The 24165-nt window shown below is 41.4% G+C and overlaps 1 protein-coding gene across 5 annotated transcripts in view; it reads right to left on the bottom strand.

The window, feature by feature from the left end:
• DMD (dystrophin) overlaps positions 1-24165 on the bottom strand; it is a 2141216-nt gene that overhangs the window by 106204 nt on the left and 2010847 nt on the right. For all 5 annotated transcript variants that reach the window (XM_084869361.1, XM_084869360.1, XM_084869362.1 and 2 more), the window contains one exon: positions 5884-5958. In XM_084869361.1, the coding sequence (XP_084725487.1) occupies positions 5884-5958 (75 nt within the window). The remainder of the gene's footprint in view (positions 1-5883; positions 5959-24165) is intronic.

Below are 24165 nucleotides of genomic sequence, written 5' to 3'. Positions count from 1 at the left end.
TGGTATATGAGGAAAGCCTCATATGGCTGGAGGACACAACTGGGACACCTGGATCACTGAGGAAGAATTAAGTTTAATTTGGTAGCCCTACTTATTGAAAAGCAAGAAATTTAACATAAATGGTTAGATAATGGTTTCATATGATGTTAGCCTGGGAGATTCAACACTTTGCATATCAAATTCATTTCCTAGTTATAATAAATATGTCAGTATACAATGGCAACAACATGTCCGGTGGACCAAAGACACCCTCCCAAAAAAACCAAAGGAACCTTAGAAGAATTAAGAGCGCCGAAACTGGTTTGGCTCAGTGGATAGAGCATCAGCCTGCGGACTGAAAGGTCCCAGGTTCGATTCTGGTCAAGAGCATGTACCTTGGTTGCGGGCACGTCCCCAGTAGGGGGTGTACAGGATGGAGCTAATTGATGTTTCTCTCTCATCGATGTTTCTAACTCTCTATCCTTCTACCTTCCACTCTGTAATCAATTTAAAAAAAAAAAAAAAAAAAGAATTAGGAGCTAGGTGAAGACTAGCTGGCCAGGTAGAATTTGCTTTGAATGAAAAAGATAAACTGATGGAAAAGACCTCCTCGGGCCGTGGTTGGCAAACTGTGGCTCACAAGCCACATGCTGCTCTTTGGTCCCTTGAGTGTGGCTCTTCCACAAAACACCACGGCCTGGGTGAGTCTATTTTGAAGAAGTGGCGTTAGAAGAAGTTTACATTTAAAAAATTTGGCTCTCAAATTTCAATCGTTGTACTGTTGACATTTGGCTCTGTTGACTAATGAGTTTGGCGACCACTGTCTAAGGGCAAAGAGAGCACTTTGAGGGCATCTAATTCCAGGAGGAAGGTTAAGGAAGGCAAACTTCCTAGAATGGAACCAATGATGTAGGAAAAACCTACAAGGTGCACCTTAATAGCTTCCGCACCACAACCGAGGGCCAGCCATTCCTTCCCTCATGTGCACACCATGGCTATTATACAAGCTTTAAACAGGACTACAGTGCTTTCCCTAGGAAAGAGATGTGGCCCCTCTCTTTGGACGTCAATATCTGTCAAATCAGATAAGCTTAGAGAATTAGTTTGGCTCTGTGCTCAAGATGTGTTGAATTATGAAATAACATAGGTCTGGTCTCCAAACTATCTGAAAAAAAAAATTATATGCAGTACACGGGAAAAGCAGATTTTTGTGGAGGCAGGACAAAATAATCCCACTAGCCTCTCAGGCCCCCTTTCTGGGAGGCAGTGTGTGGCTGTGAATGCATATCCTGTCTTTAATGCTATTGCCCAAGTGAAGCCTTTTCCTGGAAGAGTGTAGATTTGTAAGCCATGTTATCATGGGTCCTGTGAGTCTTCTTTAGCAACTGAACCCTGTCTAATGCCACCTTAGCGCGCCCTCAAAGGTGAGGAACATTTACCAAGAAGGGAGCGCATTTTTCACCTGGTTTGTCACGGCGAGGATGTACCTTTGCTCAGACAGCTCCAGGCTATTCAAAATCTCTCAGCTGTGCGATTGAGCTGCTCAACAGAAGCAAATTGTCCTCCGTTTCTTATTTTCAGGGTATTTGCCACATTTACCAACTTGCAGTATATTTGGTCCTATGGTTTGGAGAGAGTCGACCACACACGGTGATACTCAACTAAATGCACGTACTTTGTTTAAGCGTATTTTTATTTCTGCTCTTAGAAGTTGGCTCTATTTTTTATTTAAGAAGCCACACACCTATAATATGCCATCAGAACTACAGAAAGAGAAAGAAAACATTTAGGTTATCCTCTTTGTAACTTTCAATGGGGTATCAGTGATAGGAACCACTTTATGAAATCCTTCTTACCAAGATTCCCTCTTTCTCTCTGCTTTTTCTATCCAGTTTAATTTTCATTCGCAATGCATTGAAAAGCAATATGAAGTCATGTAACTCTAAATTGATTATATAGTGGGGACATTGTAGGGCCACGATGGTGTTTTTGATTTAAGTGGAAAATTCTCTATAGTGGATAAAACTGTTATTCGGGTTTCCGCCATACTGAAGCTCTGATGTGAATTAAAAATAAATAAATAAATCAGACTGCCCGGCCCGTGTGGCTCAGTGGTTGAGTGTAAGCCTATGAACCAGAAGGTCATGGTTAGATTTCCAGGCAGGGCACATGCCCAGGTTTTGGGCTCAATGCCCGGTAGGAGGCATGCAGGAGGCATTGGATCACTGATTCTCTCTCATCATTGATGTGGTTTTTTTTTCCTCCCTCTCCTTTCCTCTCTGAAATAAAAATATATTTTTAAAAATAAGACCAAGTTGCTTAATGGTAGGAGCACTGCTTATTTTCTAATACGCATGTAATTCAAACTTTTCACTGGCATCAGGAAATCACTGAGATAACATCATTAATTTTCATTAAAGTAAGAGTTAGCAGAAGTGACCTTCGGCTGGAAAAGCTAGCCAGAACAAGTTTTATTTGCCTGCCCCACAAACAATGGCTCTTTATCATGGTTTGCAGGCATAGAAATAACAAAAAAGGCTGGAAGAGAAACCCAAGTAAATATAAAATTAAGAGGAAATTCTTCAATCATCTACTGAACAATTACTTAAGTAATATGACCACACAGGTTTTCAATAATAAAATGATTGGTGAACTCTTCATTCTATATTCATACTATACATGGAACTCTTCCTACCATTCTTAAGAATCCAGTACTTAAGTTAATACACCCTAATTTTGCTAGACTTAAATCTGTTCCAAATATGAGAAAAGTCATTCTCAGAAAGAAACTACTGAGAATTTCAAATATATCAAATGAGAAAATTCTCCATTCTACATTCATGGCTTAACTTTATTACAAGGTTATAACCTCAAATGGCTGAATTTTTTAAATAATATCAAAAATCACTGTTTCTCCAAGGTTTATTAGAATATTTAAAATAAATTGAAATGATAGATGATGAGACAAACATGTGAACAGAGATTTTAACAGGAGAACTGAATAATGTCTAAATCCAAGGTCAAAATGAACTTTATGAAAAGGGACAGTCTTTTTTAAAAAATACATATTTTTAATGATTTCAGAAAGGAAAGAAGAGGGAGAGAGAGATAGAAACATCAATGATGAGAGAGAATCATTGATCAGCTGCCTTCTGCATGCCCCACACTGGGGATCAAGCATGTGTCCTGACCAGTTCATTAGGTCCAAGAGATGACCATTTGATTAGATGGCAGAGGTGGAGCAGATGTGAATCTCCATGGAGATAAAATAGGAAGTTAAGGAACTGAGAGGTCACAGTGATGCATGAATTATCCATGCCAATGTTGAAGTCATCCAGAATTGGGGCCAGTACTGGGGAATAGAAAAAGACCATGAACCCTGACTGCCAAGTCTTCGGGAATGAGGGGGTCTAACCAGGGGTCTGAGGAGGCCAGCAATGAGATGGTCAAGGAGGGTCACTGGCAAGTGTTTTTATAAATGGAAAATGGAGAGGAAACATCCTAAAAGTGGAATTATTTGGAAAGAGAGAGAGAGAGAGAGGCTTTTCTTCTTAATTTTGGTTTCTCCAATGCTTAGCAGAAAGCCTAGCACAGAGTAGGGTTGAATACGTTTTCATGAAATGGATGCATGACTGAAAATAAATTTAGGTTTTTATTTCTCCAGCTTATAGTCTGAAGTTGTTATCATTTTTCAGCGATATAGCTGCCAAGTTTAAGTGGTTGTAAAGGGCTTTCCAGGCCCAGGATTTCCATAGGGACCTGTTAATGTCCCAGAGCTGGAAAGAGGCAGCTTGGGGTGGGGCGGAATCAGCAGGCCTGATTGAAAAAGTCTTCTGCCTCTTTTTCTTTTTCTGTTCCTGTCCCAAAGATAGTGCTCTCCATTGATAAAGGAGTAATTGTGAACTGGTTATTGTGAAGTGCTATTGCATACTTGGGGCCCAGTGAATGAAATTCTGCACTAGGGGTATGGTGGGGGGTGGGTCCCTCAGCTGGCCTGTGCCCTCTCACAGTCCAGGAGCACTAGGGGGATGTTCGACTGATGGCTTAGGCCTGCTCCCACCACCGCCACTGCACTGGCCAGCTGTGAGCCCAGCTTCTGGATGAGCGGTACTCACCCTGTGGGAGTGCACTGACCATCCAGGGACAGCTCCAGCATTGAACGCCTGCCCCCTGGTGGTCAGTGCATGTCACAGCAACCGGTCCTTCCACCATCAGGCCAAAACCAGCTCTCTTGACATCACCCAAGGGGTCCCAGATTGCAAGAGGGCACAGGCCAGGCTGAGGGACCCCACTGGTGCACGATAGGGGTTGGGGAGGGATGCAGGAAGGCTCCAGGGCATGTCCAGCCCATCTCGCTCAGTCCCAATTGGCCAGACCCCAGCAGCAAGTTAACCTACTGGTTGTCTGCCCCCTAGTGGTCAGTGCACATAATAGCAAGGAGTTGAATGGCCTTAGCACATCATTAGCATACTACTCTTTGATTGGTTGAACAACTCACTAGATGATCAGACACTTAGCTATGATAGTATATTCCCAAGAGAGCCTTAAAAGTTCAAACTTTGGTTTAGATAAGGCAATCTAATATTACTACTGCTACCCTGTTTCCCCGAAAATAAGACAGTGTCTTATATTAATTTTTTCTCCCAAAGTTGTGCTAGGTCTTATTTTCAGGGGATGTCTTATCTTTCCATGTGCTAGGTCTTGTTTTCAGAGGATGTCTTATTTTCGGGGAAACACAGTAGTACTAAATACCTCTCAATAGGAAGACATAATTCAAGTTTCATAAAGATAATTCTGGATGCCAGTGCCACTAGTATGAAAATAAGATTATCAATATTTTAGTGATTCAATATCAGTAGCTGAGGAATGGTGCCAAAAATTATTCTAAACAATATAAAATACTCTAGGTAATCATTAGGCCAAAGATACTTTTAAAAAATGAACTCTGTTACAAATGGACTTGTCATAGCTTCTTTTCCCTGTCTCTCCAAATGAAAATACCCCCAACCGACCCTGACTCATGTGGCTCAGTTGGTTGGAGCGTCATTCTGTGCCCTGGTCAGGACACAAACCCAGGTTGCAGGTTCCATCCTTAGTCAGGGCTTATACGGGAAGCAACTGATCAATATTGCTCTCTCATATCAATGACTGTCCCTCCTTCCCACTTTCCCTATCTCTTTAAAATCAATAAAAACATATCCTTGGGTGAGGATTGAAAAAAAAAAAAAAGACAGAAAATACCCTGGACCCACTTTTTTAAATTTAATTTTTTAATTTAAAAAAATATATATTTTTATTGATTTCAAAGAGGAAGGAAGGAGAGATAGAAACATCAATGATGAGAATCACTGATTTGCAGCCTACTATACACCCACACTGGGGATAGAGTCCACAACCCAGGCATGTGCCCTGATGGGAAATTGAACCCTGATGTCCTGACTCATAGGTTGATGCTCAACCACTGAGCAACACCTGCCAGGTTATTTTTTATTTTTAAATTTATCTTTATTGCTAAAAGGATTACAGATAACTGCTGTGTTTGTTACCCCCAAGGACCCCATCCTCCCCCAACCCATTCCTCCCCCCCCCTTTTTTTTTAAAGCAAAGAGTAACTATCAAGAGAAAATATCCAGCCAAAACCGGTTTGGCTCAGCGGTAGAGCGTCGGTCTGCAGACTGAAGGGTCACAGGTTCGATTCCGGTCAAGGGCATGTACGTTGGTTGCGGGCACATCCCCGGTGGGGGGTGTGCAGGAGGCGGCTGGTCGATGTTTCTCTCTCATCAATGTTTCTAGCTCTCTATCTCTCTCCCTTCCTCTCTGTAAAAAATCGATAAAATATATTTTTTTTAAAAAAGAAGAAGAAAGAAAGAAAGAGTAAATATCCAGAACTGGTAAAACACTCACAGCAAAGAGCCTTCTGCAGTCTTCGGAGTTTCATGGCAGTCCTATAAGCCGAGAACCTGACATTATTCAGGTCAGCTGGAGAAAACAAAGGGGGAAACACAGATCATTTGTTATTTCATCAGAAATCACAGACAAAAAGTCACAATAATTTGCCAACTGCAATAACAATGACAAAAATAGGCTAGGGAAAATAATCTTACATATGCCCCAAGTTTGGGGAAGTAAAATTATGTAGATATGGGGAAATTAATAAAAACATCTTTTTTTCTCTTTGATAATCCAGACACCTAAGTTCTAAGAAGGACTACAGTGGACTAGTCTGCAGGGTTTTCAGGCATTTTTTTTTCAAGCTGTAATCCTGGTTTGATTGTAGAGTAAAGAGAACAAGGAATATATTACTGAAACAACCATTAGAACTTAGCAAAAATCAAATGGCAACATAACATTTTTCTCTGATTAGAATATAAAAGTTAAATATATTCACCATGGAAAAATTGGAAATTAAAGGAAAATATAAAATCAAGTAAATAAGTCATCCATGAGCCCATTACCCAAAGATATGCACTGTTAACATTTTGAATATTCTTATCCAACATATATGTGTGTGTATGATGCATTTTAAAATATAAGTGGGACTAAAATAAACATTTAGTTTATATTCTAAAGTGTAATCATTCTAATATTCAGCACAGATTAACAATTCAACAAATTCTGCTATTGTGGTTTCTACAGTCAACTGTCTATCGAGCTCCAACTCACCTAGCTACAAGTTATATTTAGATGATACCCTTACTCAAGTCTATGCAAGCCTTGATACACCCTGGGCAATATTTCTTTTCTAGAGTTTCTGTATATTTATGTTTCAGGAACCTGGCTCCAAAAAGCTCCTTGAAAACAAGAACCCGGTCTCCTACTTTTGTCATACTTCCCAGTAATTTAATATCTGACTGCTCTCTGAAAAAGCAGGTGTAATACAGCTGATTAATAGACTGAATGAATAAATGAACAAAAGAAAAAAGCACACTAGCAAGCATGACTGCCATAATCAATTGCACCCACAAAATCAATTCTTTTTTTTTTTTAATGTTCTAATTGATTTTTTTAGAGAAGAAGGGAAAGGGGGAGAGAGAGACATCAACATCGATTGGCTGCCTCCTGCACACCCCCTGCTGGGTATGGAGCCCACAAACCTGGCATGTGCCCTGACCAGAAATGGAACCAGCGACCTCTTGGTACTAAGCCACACCAGCTGGGCACAAAACAAATTCTAATTGGGGGTTAGGAAAGGGAAATAATGTAACAATTAAATAACCCATATCCAAATCACTTGGGTCAACATTATTAGCTTTATGGCCTTTGCAGAGACCAAACATAAAAACCTGAATTGAAATTACAGGGAAGAAAAACAATGTCTGTAATTTACTTTAAAATATTCAGCGCGGGGGGAAAAACTGACAATACTAAATGTTGGCAAGGATGTGAAGCAACTGGAATTCTCATATAGTTGCTGGTGTGAATGAAAAACAGAATGACTAGTTTAGCTATTTCTTATGAAATTAAACATACATCTATCTTACAACCAACTATCAATATTTTACTCCTAGATGTTTACTGAAAAGAAATAAATACATGTCCACAAAAAGATGTGTACATGAATGCCCATAATAACCCCGAACTGGAAACAAACCAATAGAAGAATGAATAAACAAATCGTGGTGAAGCCATACAATGGGATGACTATAGTACTCAGCAATAAAAAAGAAGTAACTATGAATCATACAATAATGTTAAATGATCTGAAAAACACAATGCTGGGTAAAAGAAGCCAAAAACAAAGAATAAATAGTGGTTGAGTCTATGTTTATTAAATTCTAGAACAGCCAATCTCACCTATAGTGATAGAAGGCAGATAGATGATAGCCTAGTGTGATATGGAGTTAGGTAACTGGCCACAAGGAACACAAAGGTATTTTTCAGGTGATTGAAATGTCATATATCTTGATTGGTGTAGAGGTTACACAAGTGTATACATTTGCCAAAAGTCAAACTGTAGCCCTGGCCAGAATGGCTCAGTCGGTTGGTCGTTGTCCCCCACACTGAAAGGTTTGGTTCGATTCCCAGTAAAGGCATATGCCTGGATTGCAGGCTCAATGCCAGGTAAGGGACATGCAGGAGGCAGCCAATGGATGGTTTGCTCTCACATCAATGTTTCTCTTTTCCCCCTTTCCTTTTGTCTCTAAAAATAAATAAAAATATGTCCAAAACAAAACAAAAACAAGAAAACCTCAAATTGTACACTTAGAATGAGTGCATCTGATTGTTTAAACTATGCCTTAATAAAGCAGATTTTAAAAATTAAAAAAAAAATCACCCAGGCAATACAATAAGATGTATGTGTGTTAACACTTTAAGTGCCCAGCCTGTTTTGTCTTCCAGACAGAAAGTATAGTCAGTCACCGCTGACTGACTGTGTGCTTAACGTGTTAAGCTACACTGCAGAGGTGGTCAGTTGTTTAAATCAAGAATGCACACTCCAGGGGTGGTTGGCTAGCAATTAATCAAAAAGCCTCACTCTAGAGGCGGCCACTGGAAGTGCTTCAGCTATATTTAGCTCCTATTACACCAGGGCTATCATTAATTATCCTAATGAATGTTAGATGGGCTTGCATTGGTAGTATTGGTGGTTTGCAAAATAGAAGGACTATATGAAAATGTTTAGAACCATCCCCGGCCCTTGCATTAACTGGGTGTGAGAAGAGTCTAGTAGGCCCCCAACTTTAGAAATGGTGTCCTAGGTTGGACTCCAAAATGTCCAACAGTCGTTCATTGGATTCTTGATTGCCTGAATTCAAGTAGATGGTTCACAGAATCCTACTGTTATAGCAGGGGTTCTCCAATTTGAGTCCTATACCAGAAACATCTGGAGGAGTATTAAACATACAGATTCCCAGACCCTGCTTACGCCCAGATTTTTTGATTCATTAGGTCTCGGGAGGGCCTGAGAATCTGCATGTTTACCATGTTTCCAGGAGATGCTGCTGCTGATGTCGGGGGATCACACATAGATCACCACTATGTTAAAGGAATGTGGTTAGAGGTGTGGATTGTGAGGCCAAAAGGCAGAGCTGTGACTTCACTGTACCTTTGGCACAGGTTTTAAGCTTGTTTTGCGCCCTGTGGCTAATAAATGTTCCCATGTGACCGAGTTTGTGCTGAGACTTGTTTTCATTACAAACTGGCATCCAAGATGGATCAGAGCACAGCCCTTACCTACGCCTAGCCACGGGTGGTTACCAACACTTACCAAACAGAACCCTGTAACCTTGTGGGTCCTTATAACCCAAAGTGTGATTCGAGGACCATCCAACTAGTGAGCCACTCTAGTATCTCTTTGGAGCTTGTTAGAAATGCAGAATCCCAGGCCCTACCGGGATCTATGAATCGAAATCAATATTTTAACAAGATTTCCCAGGTGATTCATATGGACCTTCTAGTGCAGTCAAGTCTTTAATTGTACATTTTTAAAAATATATTTTTATTGGTTTTTTTACAGAGAGGGAGGGAGAGAGATAGAGAGCTAGAAACGTCAATGAGAGAGAAACATCGACCAGCTGCCTCTTGCACACCCCCTACCGGGGATGTGCCCGCAACCAATGTACATGCCCCTGACCAGAATCGAACCTGGGACCTTTCAGTCCGCAGACCGACGCTCTACCGCTGAGCCAAACCGGTTTCAGCTAATTGTACATTTTAATAAAGGCTCTTGTTGCATGTTAAAGTACAAGTATAACCTCCTATAGATAGATCTGTGTTGTCTGCTGTTGTTGCATCTGTCTACACTCCATTTTGTGGGCCTTTAGAAGATTATTTAATGACGATTATAGTCAATTAGACCAAAAACTCACTCTGGAATATGATTGTAATTCTCTTATTTATGATGAACACCAATAAAAGTTATTCAATAAATTGTCTAAAAATATCTTGAAAGGCTACAGATTTCCTTCTCTTTCAAGTGAATTAACTTTTCCCTGGACCTTGTTCTCTGTTGAGTAGAATTTGATTTACCTGGGTCCCTCTCCCCAAGACCCATGGTTCTTCCTTTGTCTCTTTGCCTCAGTCATTATTGCTTGTCTTTTTGGGAGGTCTCAGCTAACTCATGGTATGAGCTGCCTTGTGGTAGTACTGCATGAGACACTTAATTCCTGTCCCCCTCTTCTAGGCTGGTGTTAATATCATTCACCAATATTACCACACTTTCCCTATACTTCCTAGTGCAGAATTCCTTCTCGCACAGTTATAAATGATCCCCTTTGGCTCTTTATAAAATAAGCAACATAGAGACACAGAAATGCACTTTTTAAATCAAGAACAGATCGCTTTATGTTAACATCAGCCTGTAGCAGTTTCCAGGGACTAGGCCTCCAATTCCAAATTTCCTTTCATTCATTTACTTATATAAAAGCGTGGAGCATGAACGGTGTGCCAATCAAACATCTTGGCAGAAGATACAGGCTAAAACTTTCTCTTTAATCCTCCTTTTTAATTGCCTCTTAACTCACTGGTCTAATTTCCTACTATCTTCCTTCTTTCATAAAGTAATCTCTCTCTTTTCTGACCCCAATTCTTCTCTGCTTTCCAATTTTCCTGGTTCTATTCAGAATTCAGAACAAATGATCTAAATGAGGTCACAGAAGCTCTGTCCTGTCCAAATCTCACAGTTCATATGAAGAATTGGCAAATTCCAGGAGCTAGAGATCCAAATGGGAGAGGCAAGGATGATCAGATTCTTTCAGGGTGTGGGTTCACAGTGGAATACTATCAAAGACAAGCATCTGGAACATTCCAGCTCTAGCAGCATTCTTAGCTTTCCCAAAGCAGTTCAAACTTGCTTCCCTTCCAAGTCCTAATTGTGGCACATTCTGCCTCAAGTTAATCTTCCCTGACACCTTTTTCGGCATACCCCCAACCCACTGCAGAGAATAAGCCTTCTGCCACGAGTTTTCTATGCACCAGAGTCCAACTTGTTCTCAGACAGTGATTCAGGAATACCAGGGGAAAAAATGCCTAGTTTTCATCATACTGCAACAGAAGCTATACAAATGTATATCCAGTCACCGTCAGTGAATTGCAATGGAGTTCTGGTGCCCTAAAAGCCCTACTCAAGGGAGTTAACCATCTGTGTTGTTTGAGTCTGCATGTGTTGCTAGGAATCTGCAGCACCACTCCCTCTGGCTTACAGCTGGAAGAGATAAGTCTCTGCCTTGTGAAAATGTGTAGGATGCAGACAGAAACCTCAAGATGTGGTACAGCTGCGGACAATGTGACATTGTCCTGGGATAAGGCTGGAGCTGACTGACCTTGTAGCTAAAGTATGCACACAGAATAAAGCGAATCCTCCCCCAAGCCCCAGCCCCCATGGGAGGCTGGACTCCACTTTGCCCGGGAAATGCCTTTCCAGGACTCTGATCCAAGTCGTAATGAGCTCACTCGCTCTCACAACCGGAACTTGAGGAGTGAGACTCTCCAAGAAACAAGTTACACAAGGTTTCCATGGCAGCTGATAGAAAGCATACTTCACAAGGATAAAAATGCTGAACTATATATTCCTCTTAATGACTTGAATTCTTTTATCCGGGCTGCTTCTAACCTAAAAATAGAGAAATCTAGAAACTTAAGGAACAAGGGCAAATATAGGCCATCAACCCTTTCAAGTTGAATCACCAGCTAGTTACTGAAGTAATGGTCCATTTGACTTTTACTTTGAGGCACAAAACAAGTAATAGGGTTTTCCCTCTGTTTAGCGTATGAATGTCTCTTGACTTGGGTAAATATTTCTGTTTTACAGTTTTTAATTTCACTCTATGGAAGGTAGTGGGGGAAGGTATCAAATCACCAGAAAAGAGAAGTGGCCTGATTTATTTAGTCATAAATCTACACATGGTAGATATGCTCTTGCAAAAAATAGTGAAAACCAGCATTTAAAGTCATGGATGCCTGCCTGGGTGTGGCTCAGCAATTGAGCATCGACTCAAGAACCAAGAAGTCATGGGTTTGATTCCCAGTCAGGGCATATGCCCAAATTGCAGGTTCAATGCCCAGGTTGCAGGTTCAATCCCCAGTGTGAGGCTTGCAGGAGGCAGCTGATCGATGATTCTCTCTCATCATTGGTGTTTCTATTTCTCTCTCCTACTCCCTACAGCTCTGAAATCAATAAAATATATTTTAAAAATTAAAAATAATAAAGAAATAAAGTCATGGGAAAATTTAGACAATATTAAGTAAAATAAAACTCATTAGCCCAGATGAGCATTCATGTATGAACAGAGAAGTCACAGTTTGATTCCAGGTGAGGGCATATGCCTGGGTTGTGGGCTCAATTCCCAGTGTGGGGCATGCAGGAGGCAGCTGATCAATTATTCTCTCTCATCATTGATGTTTCTGTCTCTCCCTTCCTCTCTGAAATCAAGAAAATTATTTTTAAAATTTTATATATATATTTAAAAAAGGCTAATATGCAGTGTCCCCTTGTGAGTTTGACTGGGAGACCAGGATTTTGATTGCTAGCTATGATGTGTGCTGACCACCAGGGGGTGGTGTGGGACGAAGGAAAGCCCCAGCCAGCAGCCAGAAGGTCCCGGTCAGCCCTGATCGCTGGCCCGACCTAGGGACCCTACCCGTGCATGAATTTCTTGCACCAGGCCTCTCGTTATTAATAATCGGAAAGAAGCAAAGGGAAGGCCAGACATTAAAGGCATGCTCCCTGCAAAACATTAGGGGAAGGGACTGGACAAAGGGAAGATATACGCATGTCCAGTAAAGTTGGGGGGACTAGTGAAGGTGCTTGCTGTCAGTCACACCTGGGAACAGAGGTCATTGGCCAGAATGGGCGTGACCACTGCAAGCCTACAAAGGCTTAACCCCCTCCTGGTTCGTCCTGGCACACTTGGCTCATGGTTCACATTTGGCTTCCTGGCATTCTCCCAGGTAGCTCATGGCCATGTGGACCCCCACAAACAATGGACTGCAACTAGCCTGATACTACACCAGACTCAAATGCAACACAGAAAAGATACTCTGGACACTGACTTTGCTTCTAGCTCTACTGAATCCCCAGCTACACTTCTATGACTGGACTAAGGGAAATGAAACTTTGGAAACCAAAGGACATAATTCCATGTAAATAAAAATCACTCGTTCTCCTGTGTGAGTCTCGGAAAATTCTTTTTCTCAGGGTATCGTAAGTATTGGCTGCGTTCAGGAGGCAGCCAATCAATGATCCTCTCTCATCACTGATGTTTCTCTCCCTCTGCCTCCCCCTCCTCTCTGAAATCAATAAAAAAAATTTTTTTAAAGAAGCATACCAATCTATATAGCCAACAAGTCTCAGAAATTAGAAGCCCTGGGTTCCTCTGAAGGCTGTGATATAGCTGAAAATACAAGGTTTGGTTGCAATTCATTAGAGCCCTAAACACCTTCTCCAGCATCCCACACAGCCAAGCACCCCAGCCACCTCCTGCTTCACCCTGACAAAAGGCTGGAGGTTTAATCTCAGGAGAAGCTGTGCCAGACATACGGGCATCAGAAGCAACTAAGCCCAGGAGTGTTAGTTAGATAAGGCACTGAAAACAGAGGGATTAAGTGCCACCACATACTGAAAGCACATACTGCAAAATCCTTATCTTCATTGCCTACTCCCAAACTCCATATTTAGTCTGCCTTTTTTTTTTCCTGCCATCAACTCATTGCAAAAGCTCTTCTGCCTTTGCAAGTCCTTATTTTCCATCGTTATCATTAGAAGGAACTTTAATCAGCAAGGTCACTACATTGGTCTTCAAACTCTGACCAGCTTTACTTGTTAATTTCTTCAAGCTCCAATTATAACCATACCAAATCAAGCCAATGCTCATTCTTTCTGGCCTCCATCTCGACAAGAGACATACAGTCAAGTCACACAGTCCAGTCTCCTGACTGGGATGAACAATATGATTCCCTTTCTTTGACTCAGAACCTTCAGACACTGCTCATCAATGCTAAAAAAGAGCCACTCAACTACTGGCAGAACTAGCAGAATTTACAAACTTAGGCTAGTCCCCTTCAACTTTATTCTACACTTCATGAAGTGAATACATTCCTGATTCTCTGGGGCAGAGAGTGTTTAATTTTTAATCCTTATAAGAAAGGTGAGGCGTTTAAAATGATCAAATGTGACTTAAGTTTTATACCTGTGCACAGATTTTCATATAACTGAATTCACAAATCATTTTTAAAAATCTGAGCCCTGCTCAGCAGGCATGACTCTGTTTGAGCATCAACACATGAAACAGGAGGTCACAGTTCCCATCTGATCAAGGCACATGCCTGGGTTGTTGGCTCAGTCTCCAGTGTGGGGTGTGCAGGAGGCAGCCGATCATTGATGTTTCTATCTCCCCCTGCTTCCTCTCTGAAATCAATAAAAATATATTTTTTAAAAATCTTGTCCTAATATCCTAATATGCAAATTGACTGTCATTCAAACACACAAGATGGCTGCCCCCATGTGGACACAAGATGGCTGCCCCAAGATGGTCAGCAGGGGAGGGCAGTTGGGAGGGACCAGGCCTTCAGAGGAGGGCAGTTGTAAAGGAAAATAATACTTTCTTTGTAATATGGTTGACACTACCTATTTCAAATCTAGCATCCTTTCTCATAGTTGGGGGAGTTTGTGGAAAACCTACTTTAATGATGAAAACAAAACAGCAGTAAATTTCCTCATTTCCTTTAATGCCAGCCTCACCTTTGTCATTTTCCTGTTTTAAAACAGCTCAACAAGATCCCCCTAAATTCCAGCATTCCTACCCTGGCCTCCCTCACCTTCTCAGTTTACTTGTTTCTCCACCATTATCTCCCAAGATTTCAACATATGATCTTTTACCTAAAACTCTGATCTCCTTCCATTATTTCTCCAGTAACCACAGAGCAGAGGTCACAAACTGGCTGAATTTAGTCTGTAGACTGGTTTTTTGTTTTTGTTGGTTTGACTGGTCTAGGCTCACATGATGGGGTTTAAAATTGATGAATGATTTGCCAATAGTTAAAATCTGGATTTTTCCCATTGTCTTGCTTTTTTCAAATGACAAGAGGAAAACCTAAGGCCCCTTCAGCACTAACAGAAGCTTTTCAAGTTGTCCCAGTTCCCATCCTTCCACCTTCAGTCATTTAAATGACGAATTTAGCCCCAGGAGGCATTTCTTTTTAGATTCTGGCCTCAGCCAGACCACTTCCTTATTCTCCCCCAAATTTTACATTTACCCTTCAGTTACACTCTTTTTCTGGTCCTTGTCAAAGCTCTTACTGTGGAGTTCCTCCAATAACTAGCTATTATCTGGCTTTCACTCAAATTACTCTATGGAAACAGTTCTAACTGGATTTTCCAAAAACTTTCCGGCTATTAATTCTTTGGGCTCCACCTTTTGCTAATGCAATCAAACTAAATGATTGTACCACCAAAAACACTGTCATAATTCACCTACATTTCCAGAACAAGAATGGATGGGAAGACAGAACCAAAACCCCTGGTCAGTTTTCTGACTAAATTTCATTAAATGACAATTACTTATACATTTTAAAATTCATTAATTAATATTTATCGGAGCATTCATTATGGGCCTTACTGTGTACTAACTCAGGAAGGGATTAAAGATTCAGGCTTCAAAAAAATGGGGAAAACAAAGCTAAAATATTCAGGTACACAAATTCAGTACGTATGTCCTGGGTGCAATGTGCCCAGCAATGTACACATAGAAAATTCTGTTACATGATGTCAACATAAGAAATGTCCAAACGTGTAGGGAATTTTTATGAGTTTCTTTGGGCCAAACTGAGGACAACTGCTGGGATACAAAATCTGAAGAGATTGAGAAAATGCCCCAGAGAATGGCAGTTTGGCCCCTTATTTTATACATTACAATCAAAGGCAATGTAAGAGGTATTACATGAAAGTCATCAGTGGTAGATTAGGGAGGCAGGTAGAAAGCAAGGGGTGGGGGAATCTCTGAGATTGCATAAAGAGTAAAAGAGAGAGACAAGTATTTCTTTGACATTGGTGGATGCAGGACAGTTAACAACATTTATAAAACACAGAGATGGCATGTTGGGAACAAGATAACAATGAGGGTTCTGTGGTCTCATGCTCTGGTGCAGTGGGTGTACCCTGAGAGGTCCAGGAAAGGGGTAAGTTGCTCTGACATTCCAAGGTGCTCTGACATTCCAAGGGTACGTTATCTTAGATGCAAAAAAGTTAAAAAGCTACAAGCGTAGGATGTGGCTACCCACCATGGCCCACTTTTAGTTAGGAATTTTTAAAAAAGAATTATTCAGTATTTTTAAAATAGATTTTTATTGATTTCAGAGAGGGAGAGAAACATCCTTCCTATATAATAAAAGGCTAATATGCAAATTGAATGAACAGTGGAACAACTGGTCGCTATGACACACACTGACCACCAGGGGGCAGACACTCAATGCAAGAGCTGCTCCCTGGTGGTCAGTGCACTCCCACAGGGGGGAGCGCTGCTCAGTCAGAAGCGGGGCTCACAGGCTGGCAAGCCCAACAGCAGAGGCAGGAGCCATCAGCCAGACATACCCCAGAGGCTCCCAGACTGTGAGAGGGTGCAGGCCGGGCTAAAGGATCCCCCCTTCCCTGCCCCTCCTCCTGAGTGTGAGAATTTCATGCACCAGGCCTCTAGTCAATGATAACAGAATCATTGATCAGCTGCCTCCTGCACATCCCATAGGGGACTGAACCGTGACCTCTTGGTTCATAGGTTGCCGTTCAACCACCCGGCCAGGCTTAGTTAGAAATTTTTATGTTGAGACCATTCTATGTGGTTACCTTAGGTCTCTGAATTTGTAAGGCTGCCATGTAGGCCTCCCCAGAGCTTGTCAGGTTTCGTATGTGGTCCCTTTTCATCCACAATGAGCACACTTATACACTTACACAAATAATAATGTAAATAGACACCATGTATTTTTGCATCTCTAACACCAAAGTAGCTTCCAACACGATGGGGACTGTATTCCGATGCACATTTTTTAAGATGAACGAACTGAAAACTTTCCATATAAGCCATGTTATTTATGAAACCAGTGATTAATTTCTACGTTAGCCTGCAAAGGTTGAAAGGTTAATTTAAGTACTCAATAAAAATAAACAAAATCTATAGCAATTGTGATAAAAAGGAATAATATGACTAATTAGAAGCAGCCTAATCATTTTCATTATATTTGAGAAAGAAAAGATGAGAAAAGGAAACGAGTCCCTCTAGAGAGATTGTGTTGTATTTAGGGCAATAAATGTTGGTACTCAATAAATGTGGTTTGAATTGAATGACATTCTGAAAGGCGCTTATCTATTTTTACCAAGTTTAAGCTACTGATAACATTGATTCTATATCTGATTTTTCATCAAATAATATTTCCCATTGCTAAAGATTCTCTCGCTTACCCCTTACAGTCTAAGCTTGGGCTTCTTTTTTGAAATACACATAACAAAGATATCAAGACTTTCCCGAGATAGAAAGTAGTTGGAATAAAAGAGAGAGAAAAAAGATAAACCAAACAGAATGTTTATCAGTGAGAAAGATGACTCCGATGTGTTTCATTGTGGCAGATTCTCTAGGTTGGTTTACTCAACACCATTTTCAAATTCTTTCTCCCTGGCCTGTCTCTACTGCAAAGGCTGTAGGATTGCAATACTTAAATCCAGCCAGGGGTAGTCAGGTGGACACAGTTTTGGCCAATGCTTGAGACTCTATCTGTAAGAAAGGGTTTACTTTTCCAAACTGAAAGATAAAAAGCCTCTGAGGGAGAAGGTCCTTTTGTTAGGGGCAAAAATAGAACAGTGGAGACTAGCTTTGGATATGGGAAATATTAGTCATGCTCTGCTAACCCTGAATACTTCCTTCTGGTTAAAGAAGGGACATTTTCCCAGGTTCAAGGGCATGTACCTGGGTTGCAGGCACATCCCCGGTGGGGGGTGTGCAGGAGGCAGCTGGTCGATGTTTCTCTCTCATCAACGTTTCTAGCTCTCTATCCCTCTCCCTTCCTCTCTGTAAAATATCAATAAAATATCTTTAAAAAAAATAAAAATAAAGGACATTTTAACCTGGCTGGAAGTTGTATGCTCTGGGGACCTGGAAGTCAACCTTGGAGTGCGGTCCATTCTCATTCAAAACTGCCTATTATCATGGAAAGATTAACTATCTTGTTGTCCAAACAATGAAGTCCCACCCAGGCCTGCATAACCTACTTCCCCTTGCCTGTAATCCCTACTTTCCCACTTAATCCTTGAGCTACCCTGTATAAGCAGCTGGCTTATGATGGGCTACAGAGCAGATTTTTGTGGATGACCAGCTGCTCTCCCACACTACCTGCATTATTGGAATAAAGGATCACATATGATTCAACCCTGCCTCCACTGAATTGGCTCAAGTAGACAGGCAGCCTGGATCCACTGGTTGTCCAGTTACACATTCTCCTTCTTCCTGCCAGAGAGGCAGCAGTCAGCATGGAACCATGAGGTCAAATGTCGCTCATAAAGATGATGTAGCATAACAGACACTGGCACAGAGCTTCATAGCATCAGGGAACTAACTATCTCTTAGCTCATTACTGTTTCTAGACTTCTTGTTATAAAAACAAATAAATAAAATAGCCCTTATATGGTCGATATACCGTTTCCCCGAAAATAAGACAGTGTCTTATATTAATTTTTTCTCCCAAAGTTGAGCTAGGTCTTATTTTCAGGGGATGTCTTATCTTTCCATGCGCTAGGTCTTATTTTCGGGGAAACATGGTAGTTGGTCAGATATTTTATTGCTTGCAGCAAAATGTATATCTAATTGACATGTTAGTTGGGTTATAATCAACAAAATGTGGAATACCAAATAGAGAGCATCATCTATCCATCTATCCATCCATCCATCCATCCATCCATCCATCCATCCATCCCTGGCAATCTTCTTTAGGGTGGAGGGGAAAAAAAGTTATCAGTAAAGGACATGTTAGATCAAGAGTTCCCCCTCTTTGCTATGAGATAGTGACACTGATGCAGGACAGTTTGACAGTTTAATGTTTAAAACAATGTTACAATAGAGGACTGTTAAAAACAAGACAACAGGGGACATCTATAATACTTTCAATAATAAAGAGTTTTAAAAATAAAACAAGACAGCAGGCCCAAAATGGAGTCACTTATGCTAAGCCCGGCATTTCCAAAACCAAGAATTAATGTAATTACAGTTTCTGCTCTCCCAGAAATGGAATCTTAAACCTAGCAATCAGGAATCACCTGATTAGCACTAGTGAGGTGGTAATCTTTCCTCACCCTCCCCTAAAGCAGGGGTGGGGAAATGTTCAGCTCCAGGGCCTTATAAGGCCTGCCAAGGCATTAGGGGTGAGTTAATTAAATGACCAAATACAGCAGGCTAATTTTTAAGTTGATCATTTTATGTGGCCCTCCAATGTTATAAATAGCCAAATGGCCCTTGGCAGAAGAAAGGTTCCCCACCCCTGCCTTAAAGGAAAGTGACCTTGTAATAGCCAATCTGTGTTTTGCTTGGTATATCTTCCTTGTTCCTGCTCCCTTCTGCCTGTAAAAGTCTTCCATTCTATACAGCTCTTCAGAGCTCCTTTACATCTGCTAGATGGTATGCTGCCTGATTCATGAGTCGTTGAAAAAACCTGTAAGATCTTTAAAATGTACTGAGCTGAAGTTTGTTTTTTTAACAGGGCTTATCTGGATAAGGCACTATGCTAGACATAAATAGATCTGCAGACACTGTAACTAGACTTTTGTTTTGAATGAGATGTACACAAGTTTGATTCTCCCAGACATGAGAATTTTTAAATATACAAGTTATTTCTCTGGAAATTAATGGCTACTGATATATGAACCTTTATGGGTAACTAATTTTTCATCTTCATTAACTCTTTAAGCATGTTCATAATTTTTATCTCTTCATTAATGCAAAATCTCCTCAAAGACAAGTAGTATCTTTCCTTACTCGTAGCTCTTAAAATAAATGTTATATTTTTAAAAGCTTTGGTAAATTTCAATTATTCAGAAGTTTTAAAACTCGAATTAAGATTTCTAAATCTTTTCTCTGACAGCATGAGTTTTAGATTCTGACTGAAAATTACTTGTATCCTCTGTCCTCCCCATTCCATTTTTCTAGGCCCCAATCTCTCCACTCCCCCCAGTATCCATTCCCCTTAATACCCTCATGAATAAAATGGATGTCAAAATGAACATCAGTAGAAATATGGTCATAATTACCATGGAAAAAGCAAATGAACAGTCTAGCAAAAAACTTTTTGGCAACATTTCTGCCTTATGCTAAAATCACACTTTAATATTATTAGGGAAAAGAAATTGTTTAGGTTTTTATTGTTGACTAAAGGCCCGATGCACGTAATTCATGCAAGAGTAGGCCTTCCGCCCGGAGCAGCTGGGCCCAGAGCAGCCAGGTTGGGAGCAGCCAGGCCTGGAGCAGCAGTGGCCAGACCCGGAGCAGCTGGTTGTGGAGCGGACCAGAGCAACAGAGGCCAGGCAGGGAGCATTCAGGCCTGGAGCGGCCGGGCCCAGAGCAGCCGGGTTGGGAGCAGCCAGGCCCAGAGCAGCAGCAACCAGGCCAGGAGAGGCAGTGGCCAGACACGGAGCAGCTGGTTGTGGAACGGACCAGAGCAACAGAGGCCAGGCCTGGAGCAGCCAGGCCCGGAACAGCTAGCTCCTCACCTGCCCATGCCCCAGGGCTGCCTCTCAGACAAGGCTGGAAACTTTGGGGGGAACTTGAGGGTCTGCTGAATCAAGTGATGAAGGCTTAAATCTGGATGTGTTGAGTTAGTATAGTGCTGGGGTGTTGATCTGTGAGTGCCTTGTGTGGGGTCTGGATGAGGTTGGTTGATCTATTTGGAAATGTCTTTTGTGTGAAGTGTATCCTTGGGCATGTGGAGGTATTATTGATTTGAGAAAATGCTAAGTAACTGATTTACTATCTGAAAAATTTAAAGTTCTGAAAGTTTAAGGTCTCTTACCAAAAAGAGGTTTTAAAGCTAACACCTTAATTTTAATGGAGAAAGGGGAAGACAAGCCCTTCCCACTCAGAACAGGTAATCCAATTCCAACAAGCAGCTATCTTTAAACAATGTGTTCATTTACATTTGAATGGCTACACCTTTTGATAGCCTAAGGGCAAGTTTACATTTAAACAAGTTTGCTTCTCAATTCCCAGGGCAGAAAAAACAAGGTTTAAAATTATTAGATTTTAAAATTTATTCTTAGAAGTGTAAAAGTTTATTAATTAAAAACAACAACAAAAAAAAGGAGATTGAAAAACCTGATGAACAATATTAGCTGTTGATTGTAGTAGAGTCGGAGATACAGGAGGGGAGTGGACTGACAGTTCTCCGGGAAAGGGGGAGTGGTGGATGCGGGTAGAGACTGAACATAAACTGTGCACCTATGGATGAGGACAATGGGGGGTGGGGAGGGGGCGGAGGGTGGGGTGGGAACCTGGTGGAGGGGGGAAGAAATGAAGAACCTTTGTAATAATATGAACAATAAAGATTGATTTAAAAAAAAAAAAAAAAAAGAGTAGGCCTTCCTTCCCCCAGCTGCCCTCACTGGCTTCCCTCAGTCCCAGCTACAATCGGAAAGTCGTCTGGAAGGACATCCGGTCTAATTTGCATATTAAGCTTTTACTGTTATAGATTATTGATTGAAAGGTGAAAGAAAATCAGTTAAATCCTTAAGTGTGAATAATTAGTCCAAGATAGTACACAATTCAAATACAGTAAAATGTGCTCCATTTCTGTGTTTCATACACTCTAGGGGCGGGCAGGCTATATGACTCAAACTGCCCATGCATCCAGAAGCCTAGGCGTAGTGTGACATTTACAAAAATGGAGCATGTGACAGAATTTTTTTTTTTTTTAGTGTTATGTGTTAAATCTTCTGGAGACTAGATACTAGTGATTAGATCCTGATAAAGATGCTAATATGTAAATCATTCTTTTAAAAAAAAGACCAATCACTCAGCAGCTGCAGCTGTTAAAAAGTTAATCAATGGCAAGAGCCTTTCATTTGATAATGGGCTGCTTTGTCCCATGACATAGACCGATTTGATGGATGAATCCACACTCACGCATCCGGGGGTGTCTGGGCAAATCATTTGAATCAAGAAAAGGAAAGTATCAGTGTTATTAAGAAAAGACTTCTTTATCACCTTAAAACTATGTTGGACTTGGAAGTTGCATGAAATAAGGCATGTCCTCTCTCACTTGACCAGTTTGAGGGTTCAATCCAAGAACCAGGCACATCTGTACAGCTCACGAATGGCCCTGAGTCCATAAGAATGAGTGTTCCCCTTTCTCCTTTTAATTGTAATGTCCAGAGCTTCCTCCATCCTACCTTTGGGAATGACTCCCACTCTCATCTTAGGTTTCACTGGATCTGATCCCTCCTTAATTCCCCTCAGACTCCTCCACAGAAATAGTTGGGACAAACTTAAAGCAGCCTTCTTTTTAAAAAATGTAGATAAATCTTGTTTTAGCCCATTTGGGTTTTTTTAAAAAAACATATTTTTATTGATTTCAGAGAGAGAGGAAAGGAGAGGGAGAGAAACATCAATGTTGAGAGAGAACCATCAATGGGCTGCCTCCTGCACACCCCATACTGGGGATCGAGCCTACAACCCAGGCACATGCCCTGGCTGGGAATCGAACCGTGGCCTTCTGGTTCGTATGTCTATGCTCAGCCACTGAGCCATGCAGGTAAGGCCTTTGGCTCTTTTTGTATCCGAGTATTCCCTATATAGTCTAAGACGGTGGTCGGTAAACTCATTAGTCAACTGAGCCAACTATCAACTGGACAACGATTGAAATTTCTTTCAAGAGCCACATTTTTTAAACTTAAACTGCTTCTAACGCCACTTCTTCAAAATAGACTCGCCCAGGCTGTGGTATTTTGCAGAAGAGCCACACTCATGGGGCCAAAGAGCCGCATGTGGCTCTCAAGCCGCAGTTTGCCAACCACTGGTCTAAGAGAAAAACAGACGTGGCAGACCAATAACAAAAGGAGTGCTAACATTCACTGAGCACCAAGGCCAGACGCTGCATGTACCTGATGCATACACAGTGCCCTGCCTTCCATGTTACCGGCCTCATTCAACGTAAGTGAAACGAGGTTCAGAAATGTTTAGTAACTTCCTTAAGGTTGCATCCCTGAGCCTGGATTCAAGGCCAAATCTTCCTGATACAACCCTTGATGGCCGTCCCACTCCTCAGCTAGAGGAGAAATGGGTCTTTGTGTGCTCAGTGTGTTTGTAACCCCAACCAGCACTAGGGTGATGGGCAGTGCCCTCAGAGGGACCATGAATCAGGGCTGAGGGTGGGGTGGCAGAGCCGAGAGATCAGGGACACCTTCACACAAAGAAAAATATGGAACATGGTCGAGAATATGTTTGTATATATCAGAAAACATCTCCGAGACCATGTGGATTCTGGCAACAGAGATAAATTGACAGGACTACTCCAACCATGAAGACAGAAGAGAAGCAGTCCAGAGATGGAAGACACTGATGACGCCTTGCCATAATAGCAGTCAGCAGCTGTGTATCACCGCAGGTTGCCCAGGACCAAACCAGAGAGGGTTGGACCTGCATTACCACCATTTGTCCACCATCCAGAACCGAAATATCATTGCTGACATGTACATATAATGAACTGTTTGACATTGAAATTGGGTCTCAAAAGAACTGGTGGCCCAGAAAAAAAACTCTACAGACTGATTCATATGCCTTTCAGCATAACGATTATTGCTTGTCTCATTTTTTATTCTTATAAGTATATTTTCAGTACGACATGATCTCACTCATCTAGGGGAAATGGTAAACAACATAGACTGATGAACAGGAACAGACCCAGAGATAAGGATCCATGGGTCAGACTGTTGGACCTCAAAGGGAGGGTGGGGATAAAAGGGAGAGATCAACCAAAGGACTTATGTGCACACATATGAGCCTAACCAGTGGTCAAGGACAATAGGGAGGTGGGGGCATGCGTGGGGAGGGGTGGGGGATTGGAATGGGGGGTTGAGGATAAATATGTGAGACCTTAATCAATAAAGAAATTTTAAAAAAAAGAAAAATATGGAACAGAATGGGAAGCTAACAGGCCAGTGGGTGGTGAGGGGACCAGGAAGGTAACGAGATTTCTTGTAATTAAATGCCCAGTTCTTCTTATCCA

Source organism: Pipistrellus hanaki (assembly GCF_964339955.1).
Source record: "Pipistrellus hanaki genome assembly, chromosome: X".
In the NCBI taxonomy this organism is placed as follows: Eukaryota; Metazoa; Chordata; class Mammalia; order Chiroptera; family Vespertilionidae; genus Pipistrellus; species Pipistrellus hanaki.
Note: the sequence above shows the minus strand (reverse complement) of the source record. Positions and strands in the feature narration are given on the sequence as shown.